Raw genomic sequence first — 15,271 nt, forward strand, 5'->3', positions numbered from 1 at the left:
ACTCCCTGTGTTCCTCCTCTGTGCAGTGGAGCTGTGGATCTGGAGGATGTAGGGGATGTGCATGTGTGTGTGTGTTTGTCTGCTTTCACAATGCCTGCTGTTACATGTTTGTGATGGAAAAGGGGAGCACCCTGGAGCACAAGGCTGAAGGCTGTGGTGCAGTTAACAGCAGGAGATGGTGAGTTGTTATAAAGAGAATTGATTTCTCCTCCAGAGCTGTGGACCTTGGGGTAATTTTTCTCTGATAGAGAGCAGATTTACCCTGTTTGTAACTCCTGGTAAGATCCAAGTTGTCACCTTTATCTTTGTTTCAGGCAGGCCTCAAATAGTTTTGTTCCTAAAATTATTATTGTTTTTTAAGGGAGTCTGAACTCAATGTGTGTTTTAGCCTTTATTTTTAAGGATAATCTAGAAAACTTTCTTTAACTTAAAGGCAGTAAATTTGTACATTGACTATTTAAGTGCACTTGGTATGCAATCTGTTTTAACGAGACATTTTTATGTTTTCTGATTTACTGGTTCCTTTTTTCTTTTATAGAAAAGACCAAATGCAGAGCTTTTTTATTTTCTAATTTTTTTTTTTTTAATTCTTTATTGTCTTAGGATGAATATTTAAACAGCCCTCTTCAATCTCGCTTCAAAATGTCCCTGTGCACGTCTTCTCACAAGGACTTTTCTCAGTTGCTGCCACTTCAGGATATTGGATGCAATAAAACAGAAATTAAAAATTCACCTGCTGGTGTCATCTCTCCAGTTCCTTACAGCTGCAATCAGTCCACGCTGGCAGCAGAGCACAGTCCAGTCTACCTTCCCTCATCTTTCATGGAAAACAGGCACGAATACTCCACCATGGCATTCTGCGGCCCCGCTATGGTCAACTACAACATTGCCAGCAATTTTGGGGACCCAGAGGGCGTGGCAGCCAGGCAAACCTCGAGCCCCAGCGCTCTGTGGTCTGCTCCTGGCCACCTGTCCCCTCTGGCCCTGCACTGCCAGAGCTCCCTGCTGTATGCAGAGCAGCCCAAGAGCCTGTGGTGCGAGGCGCGCCCCATGGAGCCCGTGCTGCCCGGGAGCAGGTCAGTGCTGCTTGCTGCTTTACAGCTTGGCTGAGCATTATTTACTGCTTCCTTAGCTCAGGGCTTTGCTTTTTGCTTTTGGATTAAAGTAAAAGCTTTTTACTTTTGAATTAAAGTAAAAGCTTTTTACTTTTGAATTAAAGTCGTTGCTCCCTCTGAAAAACAAAATGATGCAAAAAAACTGCACTAGAATCAGTCAGGATGTGTGTGTGAGTGTGTTGTTTGTTTATTTGTTTGTTTTTATTGTATTTCTGAAATGAGATTTTTTTTTCCCCAACACCTCCTTAGAGTACTATACATCAACACAGAGCATTACAAATACCTTCAGGGTGGGAACAGTTTACATTGCATAAACAAAAGTTCAAGACTGCTAGATACTATTTTCTGTAACAAAATTAATTTTGTTCTGGCAGATTAAGTCCTTTGAGTGAAAGAGGTAAATGTTAATTCTTTTTGCCTTTTCATACAATATTGTTTGAATTAATTTTTACCCACATTATTTTTTTTACTGCTTCTAATAGATGTAAAGACTTTTTGTTAACTTGAAATTCAAGGGAAATGTTTTTCTTTGCTTTTTGGCTTTAGTATAAGCAGTCCCACAGCAGCATGCATCACATTAAAAGGGGGCTGCTGCTGAAAACTCTGACTTTGTTTCTTGCTGCTGTTCCAAACTGACTTTGTAAAGTTGTTGTGAAGAGCAGAGTCACAGGCTAAACTTTCAGCTGACAAGAAACTCTGTTTGCCAAACCACATTCTTGTTCTGCACATTTACTCATATTGCAAACCCTAGCCAGGGTCTGGATCATCAGCTGATGAAACTGCTCCATTCTTGGGCACACATTTGTTGGATAGATAAAAGCTCAGGGGCTGCAGGTGCTGTTCCTGCTTCAGCAGCTGGATCTTTATTCATGGGCCTCCTTATTTAACTTCAGCAGTCATTTGGAGCATGAAAAATAGTGTGTCCTGGGAGCAGTTTTAGTCCATGGTTAATAAAGGATTTGTGCTATTTTTGAGACTTCCCACACTCCTTCTGCAATGGGTGGGCTTTATGGAGTGCAAATATGCTCTCGGTCCAAGTGTGTGGATTGGGAAATATTCTTTGGGTATTTACATACAGAAGAATTCCCCAAGCAGCTTTGATGTGAACAAGGGTCACATCCAAACTCTTTCCACTTTGGTTAAGGTTCCAAAACTTTGGCAACCCTGGGAAGCTTAGGGTTTGAAGCTGTCCAGATGTTAGGACAGCAGCTGGAAAACCCAGGAGCAAGAGCATCCTGTCTGATGCTCTGCAGTGCCCCCTCCAGAAGAGACAGAAGGGAAGCTGAACCTGTCCCATTGGACAGGTTATTAAATATTTAAATATTAAAATATTTAACGAATCATTTAAATAAATAAGTCATCAGCTATTTATATAGATATATAAGGACTATTGCTTATGCAGCTGATGATGACCTAACTTAGAGAATCAAGAAATTCTGGAGTATAACCTCTTCTTCACAGAATGGTTTGAATTGAAAGGTGTCTTAAAGACCATCCAACCCCTCTGCCATGGACAGGGACACCTTCCTCTAGACCAGGTTGCTCAGAGTACAAGGATGACCAGGAGAAAATCAGTGATTTATTACTTTAAGCGAAGTCCTAATTCCTTTCTAAAAAGGTATTATTTCTATATAGAACCCAGCATCCTAAAATAGAGAGGAGTACTAGGAGGTGTAAAGTGATACATCTTTCACCATGTGGTTCCTCTGTGGCCACCAGGGTACATCCCCTGTTTTCCTGCATCCTTTGGTGCAGGAGCAGGGTGGGCATCCATCCAACCACCTCCAGCTCACCTGCAGGCCCTGGCAGCTCATTCCTCTGCTGAGCATCCCGGGGTGCCCCAGTGCCACAGCAGCTGGGACATGGTCTCTACTCCCACGTGGGGCTGCCCTCTCTGGATTGCCCTGTGTGTGGAAATGCTGCTGGAGCAGCAGAGCCTCAGGGTATGGGATGTTTACCTGGAAGCCCTGGCTGTTTGCAGGCTCTGTAGCCCACACAGACAGACAAACTGATGGGTTTGAGCCTCCTGGTGTGAGGCTGCAGCTGCCACAGCTGAGTGGCCCTGGTGCTGCTTGGCCTGCAGCAGGAATTTGTTCCAGATGGTTCTGCTGTATGCCAGCTGTTTGCCTGGAGTCTGAGGAAGCATTGCAGCTTGCTTGTGTGCAGGGTCGCTGTTGTTAAACTTCTAAGCAGGGAAAGAAAAAGTGCTTTTTAAAATACACTTGTCATGACTGGGAGGTAAAAACCAACAATCCTCACCCAGGTGTTGTGGTGTGTGTTTTTTCTTTATTTTCATCCATAACCACAGTGTTTTATCAAGGGCAATAAACATTGATCTCCACAGCATACCAATCAGTCACAGAGAGGCTCTCCAGCTGATTTTGAGCCTCTTCTGACCCTCACATTTGGGTAACATTTCCCAGGTAAAGCTTAAAAATGTACCTCTTTTATTAATGTGAAACACCAAATTACTTTTGCTTCCAAATACAGGGGAATAGGAAGGAATAGGAATGCTCTTCCCTCCTTTGATTAGCAGCAATTTAGGCATGTGTGAAACAGCCCCTTTACTCCTGGGGAGAGTTCCCCCTCACTGGCATTCCCAGCATGGCACAGAGGGAAATAACTCAGATATTCACCAACCCATTAACGAGGTGTGTGTGTGTAATCAAAGACCCAGCTCATTAAATCCTTAAACACTCCTCTGCCCTGCTATAGCTGAATGAATTAACATTGAAAAAAAATCTCTCAGTAACTTAATTGTACAACAAATATCTTAATATTTCTGTTTTGAAATTTGCTCCAAGAAGCACCTTTTCCTCCTTTCCAAATTTTTCACCAGGAAATTAGAGCACGTTCTCCTCAAAAACTTATGAGCTTGATGATTTTCAGTTGGTATGTGGGTATGTTTGTCCTTACCTCCTGTCATGAAACCAGCACAAAATCTACTTTTAATATACTAGTTAAAGGCTCTTTGACAGCACTTTCAGCATGTTTCCACTCTTTTGTTTAAACTTGCACTTGTTCTGTAGAAGTCATAAAACCATGTTACCTGCTGTCTTATCCCAACTGGTTTTTCTTCTCCCTAATCCTTCTGGAAGGTTGGATGAGGAAAATTCTAGAGTTATGAAGTTCTGCCTCTATGCTTGAATTTATACCTATAAGTTGACTATACACCATTCCTTTTCTCAAACTCTGAGCTGCTCAGAGTTTGCACATGACACTCTTTTCTCTCTGTCTAGAAATTGTGTTGACCCTGAAAGCACAGTGTGCAAAATCCACCAAGAAAATGAGGTCCAGATAAAAAGGATACAATGGATGTTCTTCCTGTACCTAAGCCCAATGTTACTGATAATCTAAGCTCCTTTCCTCTTTTGTTTGTTTACAGGATCTTGGTGTCAGGAATTGGCTGGTTTTTCGTGGTTTTTCCTGTTTTAATTTTAATCCCTTCATTAAGAATAGTTCCTGTATGTTGGAGTTATTTGCAACACTTCAGGGATATCTATATCTTACTAATTCAGATAAAGAAACAATTTTTTTAACATATGGAAGTATTTTATTAATTGTGTTTCTTCATTCTTCTTGTATTCAGACTTCTGTTTAGCATTAGGGTGATCAACATGGGCTGTCACCTTGAACAGAAAACATCATGAGCTGATCTTGTAGGCTGAGATTCACACCCCAGTTATTTGTCTGCAGAATGTCATTGAATGAGTTAAGCCTCATGTAAAGGATGAAGCACTTGGGAATGGATGTGTGTTGTAATTTTGCCTTACTAACAGGACAAAGCAACTGCAGCTCTGTTCACTGTAGCATTTATAATACCAGTCTGAGCTGTCTGAGTTCTCCTTTTCCATGTGAAGCTCTCAAGAGGCAAAATCCACTTGGTTCACAAATTCCTGGACTTGCATATTTCCAATAATTCTTCAAGACCCATCAGCATTCTGTATGATTTTTCTCAGGGTTCATGTGATTGCTTCAGCAGCAGTCCAGGTTTATGCCTAAATCCTTCTAGTGTGTCATCACTGGGATCAGACCACAAGCTTTAAATGCTTTATCTTGTCAGAAAAGGCTTAGCAGTGTTTCACACTATCCTGTGTTCAGGAACATGAAGACTCTATAGAGAGAGAATAGAAGACAATGAAAAAATTATGAAACTCTTTGCAGTGCAGTTTAAATTTTTCCTCTTTTATAACATATGTTTTTTCTCTTCTATCAGAGAAACATTAAAAAGAAAAACTAATGGCAATGACTGTACAAGCCCAATTGCAAATAACCCTGGCTCAAAAAAGGATGCCCACTTCTGTGCAGTCTGCAGTGACTATGCTTCAGGATACCACTATGGGGTCTGGTCCTGTGAAGGCTGCAAAGCATTTTTTAAAAGAAGCATTCAAGGTAGGACAAACAGGTTTTGATAATTTGCTTAAATAAATTGTTTCATGTGACCAGAGGCTGCAGCAGTTGACCTAGTAATGAGCTGCTCTGAAATCCTGGTGTCTGGTGCTCCATGCTGAAAATAGAGCAACACATGATTTGGCTCTTTTATCTCTTGGCTCTGATGTTATCAAGATCTGGAAATGTTCCAGAGTGAGGAATTGATTTCTTTAGAGAAGAGGTGGAATGCATAGCACAGTGAGGCCCTGCAGCCTGGGATGGCACTGCAGACCTGTGGATCTGATGGGAGTTGGTGGCCCAGCTTAATTGTAGTAATTGAGAATTAGCTGTCATAGGCACAGTAAGAGTAGGCAATTATCTGGAGACTTTGCTTGCTGAGAGCTCTTCTTGACAAGAGTTCATTGCCTGGAGCTGTTGAGTCACAGTGTACAGTATCTACACACTGTGGAGGATGGAAAAATATGTGTAGCAAATATCAGGTACTAACCTGATTATCATTAATGCTTAGCTCTCCACCTCTCAGAGCCTGCACTGCAGTATCTCTTACCCTGCCAGGCCTCTCTATCTAAGACTTCCACGTCCATGTTTAAATTCTTAAATATTTGGTATTTAGTTCAAGTTTGCTGCATGGCTGCAGTGTGAATTAAGTGTGGGGCTCCACATTTGCTGTCACAGCCAGTGGAAGTCACACAGGCACTGTACTGCAGCTTTGGGCACTTAGTTTCTTTAACCTTGGCCCAGTTATCCTGATCTTTGCCCTCATCTCAGGTCATTTGGTGGAAAATCATTTCTATTGACATTGGCTGCTACACGTGGATACCAATGCAGAAAATCCTGCTGCTGTTTGATCTTTACTGTTCCTCTCCCACTTCTGCCTGCAGAGCCTTTAGGAATCTTCAGGTATTTTCTTTTTGCTCAGTATGGCAGAGATGGTGCCAGTAGGAGAATCAAATTTAAGTCAGAACTTTGTTTTTCCTTTTCAATTTATTGTGCAGGTTCTGCACAGGTGAATAGCAATTTCTACAAGCTGGTGCAAGTACTGTGAATTTCTAAAATAATTGAAGAGACCTTTGTGTCCAGTTTGTCACAAATGGAGACTGAATTTGATCTCAAGGTGTTTTCTGTCAAGTCAATGCTTTGCCTGCTCTGTGTTGCTCACATGTACTTGGGCCACCAGCAAGTTTCCTACTGTGTTTTTTTGTACACCTCAGTGTACCCTGTCAGGTAATGGTGTTTGTAATTCAAATGAAAGAGTAAAAAAGGCACATAAAATAAAGCCAGTTCTTGGCATAAAACACTTATCAAGCACTCAGTTGCAATGCCTGTTATGCAGGATATTGTGGATTAAAATAAAAGACTTCTGGGCCTGCCATAGAGCAAAATGTTGGCCTTCTTAATGAGATTAAAATTAGAAGTATGACTGAGCAACTGTGTGTGGTCTCCTTGGCTTGTCTGAGTTTGTAGTGTAGTCTGTCCCACATCACTGAACATCTGCCTGCAAGTTAAATTATCCCAAGGCCACAGGAGTTTTAAAACACTTTATAGTTCTGTGTGCAACAGTTTTTTCCTCCTCTCCCTCCATGTTGTGTGAAGAGTAAGAAACAGTAATTTGTTTTTCAGTCATATCTGCCAGTAAGAAATGGGAGAAACTGTAACATGATCTTTTCTTTTTAAAATTGTGAGTTCAAACATTCAAGGTTAAAATAATTCTAATTTTCTATGGCAATAGTCACAATGATTCAGTTAAATAACTACTCTTGTGGACATGAACTCTTGGCTTTTCACCAAGTGAAAAAAAAAAAACAATCACTCTAGTAGCTGTATTTTTGTCTGATCTTATTCTTGGTTGGGGAAAAAAAACCAAACCCAAACCAATTGAAAAAGCAGCCTGGGAGAAAAGATATTAAGGAAAGTAAATGAGTGAATATTTTTTGCATCCTTTGGCAATTGCTGCAAGAGATAGCTCCACTATTTGGCAGGAGATGATTCAACTGTATTTACACCAGGAGTGTACCCAAGTCCAGTTTACAGTAATAAACCTTTGGACCAGATTATTGATTAATAAACTACAGTAACCTAAAGGGGTTTGGGTGGGAACGAGGTGATATGGGAAAGAATAAGACAACAAAAGAGGCTGCCATGAAAACTGATGAAAGTAAGATAAACACTTGTCCAGAATATCTAAAACTTACACCCTCTCCTTGTGCTTTTCTTTGTAGTTACAGGATGCATTATTTCATACCAGTCTGCTTTTATTACCAGTCTGCTTTTATCTTGGCCTTTTCTTTTTTTTTTTTGTTAACTTTGGTCCAGGGTCAATCCTCCAAAGGCTTCTTCATTCCTGGAACTCACACGTCAGAGTTCAGTAAATAGAGCTGTAGTTTACTTAAATCTTTGCAGGACTGAAGCTGCTCTTTTCAAGTCTGCTGAGGAAAAAAAAAAAAGAAAATCTGGTATCTGTGGTGGTGCTTGCAGGGGTCCCAGGATGAGGGAAGAGATGAGAATCTTGACTCCATGTTTCAGAAGGCTGATTTATTATTTTATTATATATATTATATTAAAAGAAAATGATATATTTGAACTATACTAAAAGAATAGAAGAAAGGATTTCATCAGAAGGCTAGCAAGGAATAGAAAAGGAATGAAATGATAATAAAATCTTGTGACTGCTCACAGCCTCGACACAGGTGGCTGTCATTGGTCATCAAGTAAAAACAATTTCACATGCTGGGTAAACAATTCTCCAAATCACATTCCAAAGCAGCAAAACATGGAGAAGCTGAAGCTTCTCAGGAGAAAAGATCCTAGCAAAATGATTTTTCATAAAATATATCTCTGACAGTTATCTGCCAGCTATAGACTCCCAATATACAGTACGGAATTGGAGGTTGGGAACAAATTTCCACAAGAGTGTATGTTTCATTTTCAAAAAATGAGTTGGTTTTAGAAGGTGCTTGGTTATCTGACAGTCACCTCTATAAAGCTGAGTAATGATGTCTGGTTAATTTTGAGGCCACAGGCTGATGTTTAAAATATAGGACAAATACTCATTTTCGCATCAGTTGAATTAATGGAGCTTAGATATATGCGCACAAAAAAGCTGAGTTGTTTAAAATCAAGAACATCCCTGATTTGGGAAACGACCAAGATGGTTGGAGATGTTAAATTTTCCCTTCTTGCCCTGCTGCAGGACACAATGATTACATCTGCCCAGCCACCAACCAGTGCACGATAGACAAGAACCGGCGCAAGAGCTGCCAGGCGTGCCGGCTGCGGAAATGCTACGAAGTGGGGATGATGAAATGTGGTGAGTTTGGCATGGCTGTGTTCTTAGCTGGGGTTTTGCTGGTTTTGGCTTTTTCTTCCCCTCAGCCAATTCTGCATCTTGTTTCCCTTGGAATGCCAGGAAGGTACAACAACTAAAGCAAGGTTTTGTAGGAAGGAATGAACTGATTCTTAAAGCTGAAGAAGACTTGTCATTTTCCAGCCTGTGGGAAGGGGCAAGGTGTAGGTTAAGAGTGAAACCCATATGACCTTTGCAGAGCTTTGGGGAGGCAAGCTACTTCCACGCCATGCAGAATGGGAAATAAAGAGCTGCTGCTTCCAGAACCTTCCAGAGCCAGCCTATGCTCATGTGAGGTAAAGGAGCCTGTGCTGTGCTCTGCTGCTTGGATGCACTGCAGGAGCAGCAGTGTCACATCACAGCAATAGTTAATTAACACAGCATTCCACCTCTGATGGTGGCAAGAGTGGGTGCCTCAGGAGGAGAGTAGGAATGAGAGCAGCACCTACATGGAACTCCTGCTGTCAGCTCTCAGCTTCCAAAAATTACTGGCTGGGGACATTAGCAGAATGACAGATTTTCCCTCCTTTGTCCCTCTTTTTAACCCTACAAAGGCTACATCTACAACATTCCTCGGCAGTTTGGCTGCCCATCCTGGGAGGGACCAGCTCTTTGGTTGCCAGGCTTTTGTGGGGACCTTGGTGGGACAGTGAGGGGAAGGCATTGGGAGGGCAGTTCCTTTTTGTGAACAAGCTGTCTTCAGATGATGCCCCACGGCTCTTCCACCAAAAGAAATAGAGAACCACCACTGTTTGTCACTGCACCACTCAGAATTATCCAGCTTTTTTGTTTATCCCTATCTTGTACTTACAGCGATGTGACTTCAATGCAGTTGATCATTTATAGATGATATTTTCAAGGTTAGTTTTAAGAAGAAAATTTTTTGAGAAATGTTTCAATCTAATGTATGTTTACAGTCAAGATTTGCTGTTTCTTATAGATTCCCCAATGTATGTAATAGAAACAGGCTGGGAAAATAACCCAAAAGAACACTGGAGTGCACAGGAGAAGGTCCCTGTGCTTGGCTCTCTATGATTTGCAGGCATGCATCTTGTTTCATCCCATTTAATGCAGATACCTATTTCTGTTTCAAAGCTAGACACCATTTTCATCCTCCCACAGCTTTGATCTGCAGACTGTTTGCATAATATTACTTCTTTCTCTAGGAACACTGTTTGGAATTTCAGCCTGCATTTATTGCTGAACAATTAATGTCCATTTTTTCTTGCAACAACATTGTCTTTTACCATAGAGGCTCCTCTTGTTGTTAACAGCCTGATTTTGTTTAAGGACTGCATCATATCCCCTCACAACCTTTGTTTTAGTTGGCTAAATAAAGCAAGAAAACTTCTTCTCTTGCAAAATAGGAAAGTAGATGAATCTGGAAATCATCAGATTGTCCCTCCACCTGCTCCAAGCTGAGATAACCCAATTTGCACTTGGATGCCCAGAATCATGGACAGCATTCTGGTGACTCTCCTCACTGCAGTAGCAGTGACACATTTCTGTGGCTGCAGGAGCTTCCCTCTGCTCACACCCAGGATCCTATTTGCCTTTTCCAAGGTAACATCATGCTGGCAGTTCATAATCACTCCACGATCTGTTGTGACTGCAGTCACCCCGCTCATTTCTAGCTGACAACTCCCAGAGCAGAACTGAAATTTCAACTGTTCCTTGAATTATTTTTGTACTCCTCAAGTACATTTAGTTTCTTCTGCTCAAGTCAGAGGCTTCTTTCTATGTGAAGCTCCTGTCTTTTCCTGCAGTGATAGTCCATCTCAACTTTAGTGGTGTTTGGTCCTACCTGCAGCAAGGAAAGCCTTATGCCTGCAAATAAGATTCCTTTCAAAACCTTTCTGAATGGTGCCACTGTCTTTTGGTCATTTTTATGACTCAGAATTTTGCTCAAAGTTTTTCAATGGAGGTTTCTAGGAAGCCTCAGTTGTGGAGTTGGAAAGGCTGGGTAAAGATTGATTCCATAATGATATTATAAGGTAGACCTCCACAATGCTTGCCTTTAATGAATCCTTTTATTCTAGCTGTCCAGAAAGTCCTCATGTGATTAGACCTCACAGGCACTGTGGTATTACAAGTAATAGATTATAGTATGCACTTATGTCCTAGCCTGTGTTCCCTTGAATTTTGTCACATGATGAAAAACATGTTTTTCTACCATAATGATTGTCTGCAGGACATTGATGACTATGCCAGACCAAAAAAAAAAAAAAAAAAAAAAAAAAAAAAAAAAAAAACCAGATTGAAACTATAACTGAAAAAAAACCAAACCTGTATTTTTAAATAATTAGTTTTTTTAATAGTAGCACTAAAGCTTGAAACTCTCAAGAATTTAATTTGAGAATCTGAACAATTTATTTTCAGAAAAAAGAACATAAAAATTACTCAGAACTGTCTGAGTCACCTGATGAGTTAAGTGGCAGCTGTGAGTAATGCTGGTGTATGGACACATGGTGACAGACATTTAAAGTAGACAGATTTGAAGGCAGTATTTCTTGCATGAGATGTAAATGCCATTTCCTACAAACCAGTGTGATTATCTCTCAGACATTTTCTCACAAGACTCGTGCTTTAATAAAAACTTTTTATTGTAGAAAGCCATAAAAGAGAACGCTTTGTTTTTAATGAAGGCTTTTCTGCATCTCTGCTCCTTTCTGAGGTCACTTAGAGAAAGGATTGGTTCACATCTGCTAAAGCCCTGGATGGGATGGAATGGTTTGTGAGTGCTTTTTTGCTCAGTGGAGACTTGTGTTCAGCAGAAGTGATAAAAGAAGTTCAATTGCCACTTTGTAGTTTGAGAGCTCTTCATAAAATCTCTGCACCATTCCCATCATAACTTTACATCCTCACTTTGCATATTATCAATAGACAACTTGAGAGAAAACGCACACTTATGAACTTGTTTAAAACAAGGTTGTGTGCCTAAATCTGATTAAGCAGTACAGGCCATCTTCCATGCAGTAGGAGAAGGCAGAAAAGTGTTGCTCTACAGCTTCTTGGTCTGAAATTCTCTTGGATGTCATCACTCTCAGAAATGTTAAGTCAGCCCAACAAGGCACAGGTATTTTGGTGGAGGCCAGGTTGGGGTGCCTTGTGTTAAGGTGATACTGGATTTTCTTATGAAATATAGAAAATGTTCATATATCATATGAAAATATTCATATATCATTGCCAAAAGCACATGGGTTGTGGACGTTGCATCTGCCAATTCCTCTGCAGGAAATTACATTCCCTGCTGTTCCAAACAAGGAAGCTACTGCTAAAGTTTGGCAGTAGGACTCTTAACAGTGGTAGAAAAATAATTAACAAAAAAATTGCACTCTCATTAGGAACAAAGAAAACAGAACAATTGCAGTAAACTCTGCCCAGAAAACTTGAATAAACCAGACCAGGATAAAACTGATCTTCCCTTGGAACTTTCTGGTGTTTGCCTGGGGAGCTGAAATGGACTTGGACTGTTTGTCAAAGGCAGTGAAGAAGAGGGGAGTTGCTTCACCACTTTTCACTCTTGGAGCAGATATGCCCTGCTTTGCTTTTTGTTTGCTTCCTGAGGCTCAAACAGATCTTCTTTCACAAGGAGTTTTCAGTTTCCCTGACTTTTATTTCGCTCCTCTGCACTGCTCCTGTATCTTTTTCCCCATGTGTCTGTTCTCAGCATGTTGAAATTGTTCCAAAGGTAAAGCTCCTTTCAGCCCTGAGTGAGGAGGCTGAGAGGCCACACTCAAGTGGTGGAGAGATGCTGCTCTTGAATCATTTGACAAGTTTGCAGGAAGGAAAACAGATTTCTCTGTGGGCTGGTCCAGGATTTGGCCCTTTCTCCTGTGTGTGGCTGCTGTGTGCAGCTGACATACTCTAAAGTACTTTTCACACAGAAAATAAGTGGGGACAAAATGTTTCAAGACACTCTCTGGACATCAGATGTATTAATTGAATTTCAGCTTTTGTAGCAATCACTAAAATTTCAGCTCACATTCTCATGTGCACACGGGCAGACAGCAGCTCCTTTGTCAGTGGCTCTACTCTTGAGAATTCAACTGGAGAGTCTGCTCTGGAGTATGTACTCACTGGAACATTTGCATTTGCTTTGAAAGGTGACTGGAGTGATCATGATTTACCAGTGTGTACTGCAGCAGGTTTACACTCACAGTCTTTCAAAAACTGGCTATAAAATACCCAGTGGAAGGATCTGCAGCTGCTACAGAACTGGTTAGTTTTATGAGCCATTGCCAGGGACCAAAATCAGTATGAAGGGCAGCATGCCATGTAACTGCCTACCATATCAGACAGCATTTGTGATTTTCAGGGAATTTGCAAAGCTTGAAAAATCGTGTGTTTCACTGCCAGTAATACCTGCTGTGGCTGAGTGAACAACAGGCTCATTTTAATGACTTTTTTTCAATGTGCCTCACTTCTTATATCTTGGGGTCATTTACTCATGGTCCATGGTGCTGCAGCTCAAGGTCTTGCCCTTGGTCCAGCATTCTCAGCTGAATACAGCAATTTTCTTGCACAAAATAGCTCTAAATAAGGAGAGTGTGGTAGGAAGAATGAGAGATTTGATCATTTTGCACTTCTGCAATTGCCTGAATTACCTTTATAGAAATGAATATTAGATATTAAGAACAGTTAGGGAATTTGTAGTAAAGACAAAGATAGCCCCTAATCTGGGAAACTGTATTTTATTTCTCTGCCTTTACACACATTGATCCACATCTCTATATCTGCTTAAGGAAAACATTAGGCTAGTCAATAATTATTTATAATATGTAGTTTTATAAACAGTTATACATGTCTGTAGTATGCTAATACAGATATAGAAGTAAAATTTCTTGGTCCTTCCTAAACTTTGGATTTGAATAGAAAAAAAAGAAGTTCCTTTATGTTGTTGAAAGCTGTTGTTTTAACTGGAAAGACTGGTGTTTTCTGCCGTGTCAGCTGACTAGAAAGTTTAAATGTAGCTTTCTTTTACTTTAAATGCAAGCAGAAAAAATTAGAAAGTATTAATAAATGGTACATCTTTTAAGTATCTTTTATGCACTCTGCTTGGTCATCCAGCCCACTTCTCCTTTGGCAATATATGGTGAATAAAAACCACCACAAATAACTCAGAATCTGCTTTGGCTGGGTTTTTCCCCACCTTGTTTTTGTCATCAGTTCTATTTTCTTTAGCAGCAAGTTTTTTATGCAGAAATGCAATACTCCTAGTCTGGCTTTCTGCACTGGTAATGTTATTATAGAAATTTGGTAAATGTTTTAAATTGAGCATATTTTATATAATTAATTGGTTATATAAGAAACTCAGTTAAATAACATAATTCAGTTAAATAAGTTACAGTTAAAGTTCAGTTAAATAAAAAATAAATAAGTTCAGTTAAATAAAAAGATTCAGTTAAATAACATAAAGTAATTTAAAGGGGTTTGTTAGTTCCTAGTAAGAACCCTCCCCAAGTTGTGAGACCCTTAATACTCTCAAAATCATAACCTGATTGAAGTATCTTTAGATGGAGCACTGAGTACAGCTGTGCAGATGGAAATTCTTCATGATTTTGTCAATTAGAACAGAATGCTGAAGTTCTTTTAAAATTGCTTTTAAATTTGATTTCTTTGATATTCATTAAAGTATCTACTCAATTATCTTTGTTTATATTTTCTGTATATTTATATAAGCTTAAATTTATATTTATATAATATAATTACATTAGATAAATCTTATTTAAAGATCTTTACAACAGTGAATTTGAAAGGATAACTCAGATAACACATGTCACAGAGCATTTGGTATTTTTGCATGGCCCAAAAGAAAATTTTTACTCTATTCTACTTTTATTCCCTTTGCTATTTTTCTTGTTCTGTATTTCAAGGTGCCCCTGGGAAATGTGCTTCAGGTTTCTAAACAGTGAAAACAATGTTCTTTCTTTCTCTGTGGTTCTGGTCTCTCCCATGCTGTGGAGATCAGAGCCTTGCATCTCTGTAGGCAGAGCACCTGGTACCTGGGCATCTCCTCATCTGTCTCCAGCTGTACTCTCATTCCAGTTGCCTACAGCCCTCTCAGCCTTTACTTTTTGTCTTCCCTGATGGAAAATACATACTTTCTGTGCTTTACATGATTTCAGAACAGTTTGCAGCACACTTTCAAAAAAAAATTCTAGTATTTTTTGGAAGCTTACAAACCACTTCAAGATTTTCCTCTTGACCTTTGTGCATTAGTCAAGAAATGAGGCTTAGCACAGAGTTCACTACATTATCCAGGTGTCTTTGTAGAAAATAGTCTATGCCTTGGTGGCCTTTGACTCTCCTCAGGAAGGATTTGCCCAGATTGATGGTGGAAGAAATTGCTTTGTTACTTCTGTAGTTCTGCTGGGAACCTTTTTTTGGGTATTTTTATCATGTCTCATTCCAGTCTACA

At 40.0% G+C, this 15,271-nt stretch overlaps 1 protein-coding gene across 1 annotated transcript in view; it reads left to right on the forward strand.

Moving 5' to 3' along the window:
• Positions 1–15,271, forward strand: part of ESR2 (estrogen receptor 2) — a 42,830-nt gene that overhangs the window by 10,168 nt on the left and 17,391 nt on the right. The window contains exons 2-4 of the mRNA XM_054635068.2: positions 604–1,076; positions 5,332–5,507; positions 8,698–8,814. Coding sequence (XP_054491043.1) covers positions 643–1,076; positions 5,332–5,507; positions 8,698–8,814 — 727 coding nt within the window. The 5' untranslated portion in view covers positions 604–642. The remainder of the gene's footprint in view (positions 1–603; positions 1,077–5,331; positions 5,508–8,697; positions 8,815–15,271) is intronic.

Source organism: Agelaius phoeniceus, chromosome 6, assembly GCF_051311805.1.
Source record: "Agelaius phoeniceus isolate bAgePho1 chromosome 6, bAgePho1.hap1, whole genome shotgun sequence".
In the NCBI taxonomy this organism is placed as follows: Eukaryota; Metazoa; Chordata; class Aves; order Passeriformes; family Icteridae; genus Agelaius; species Agelaius phoeniceus.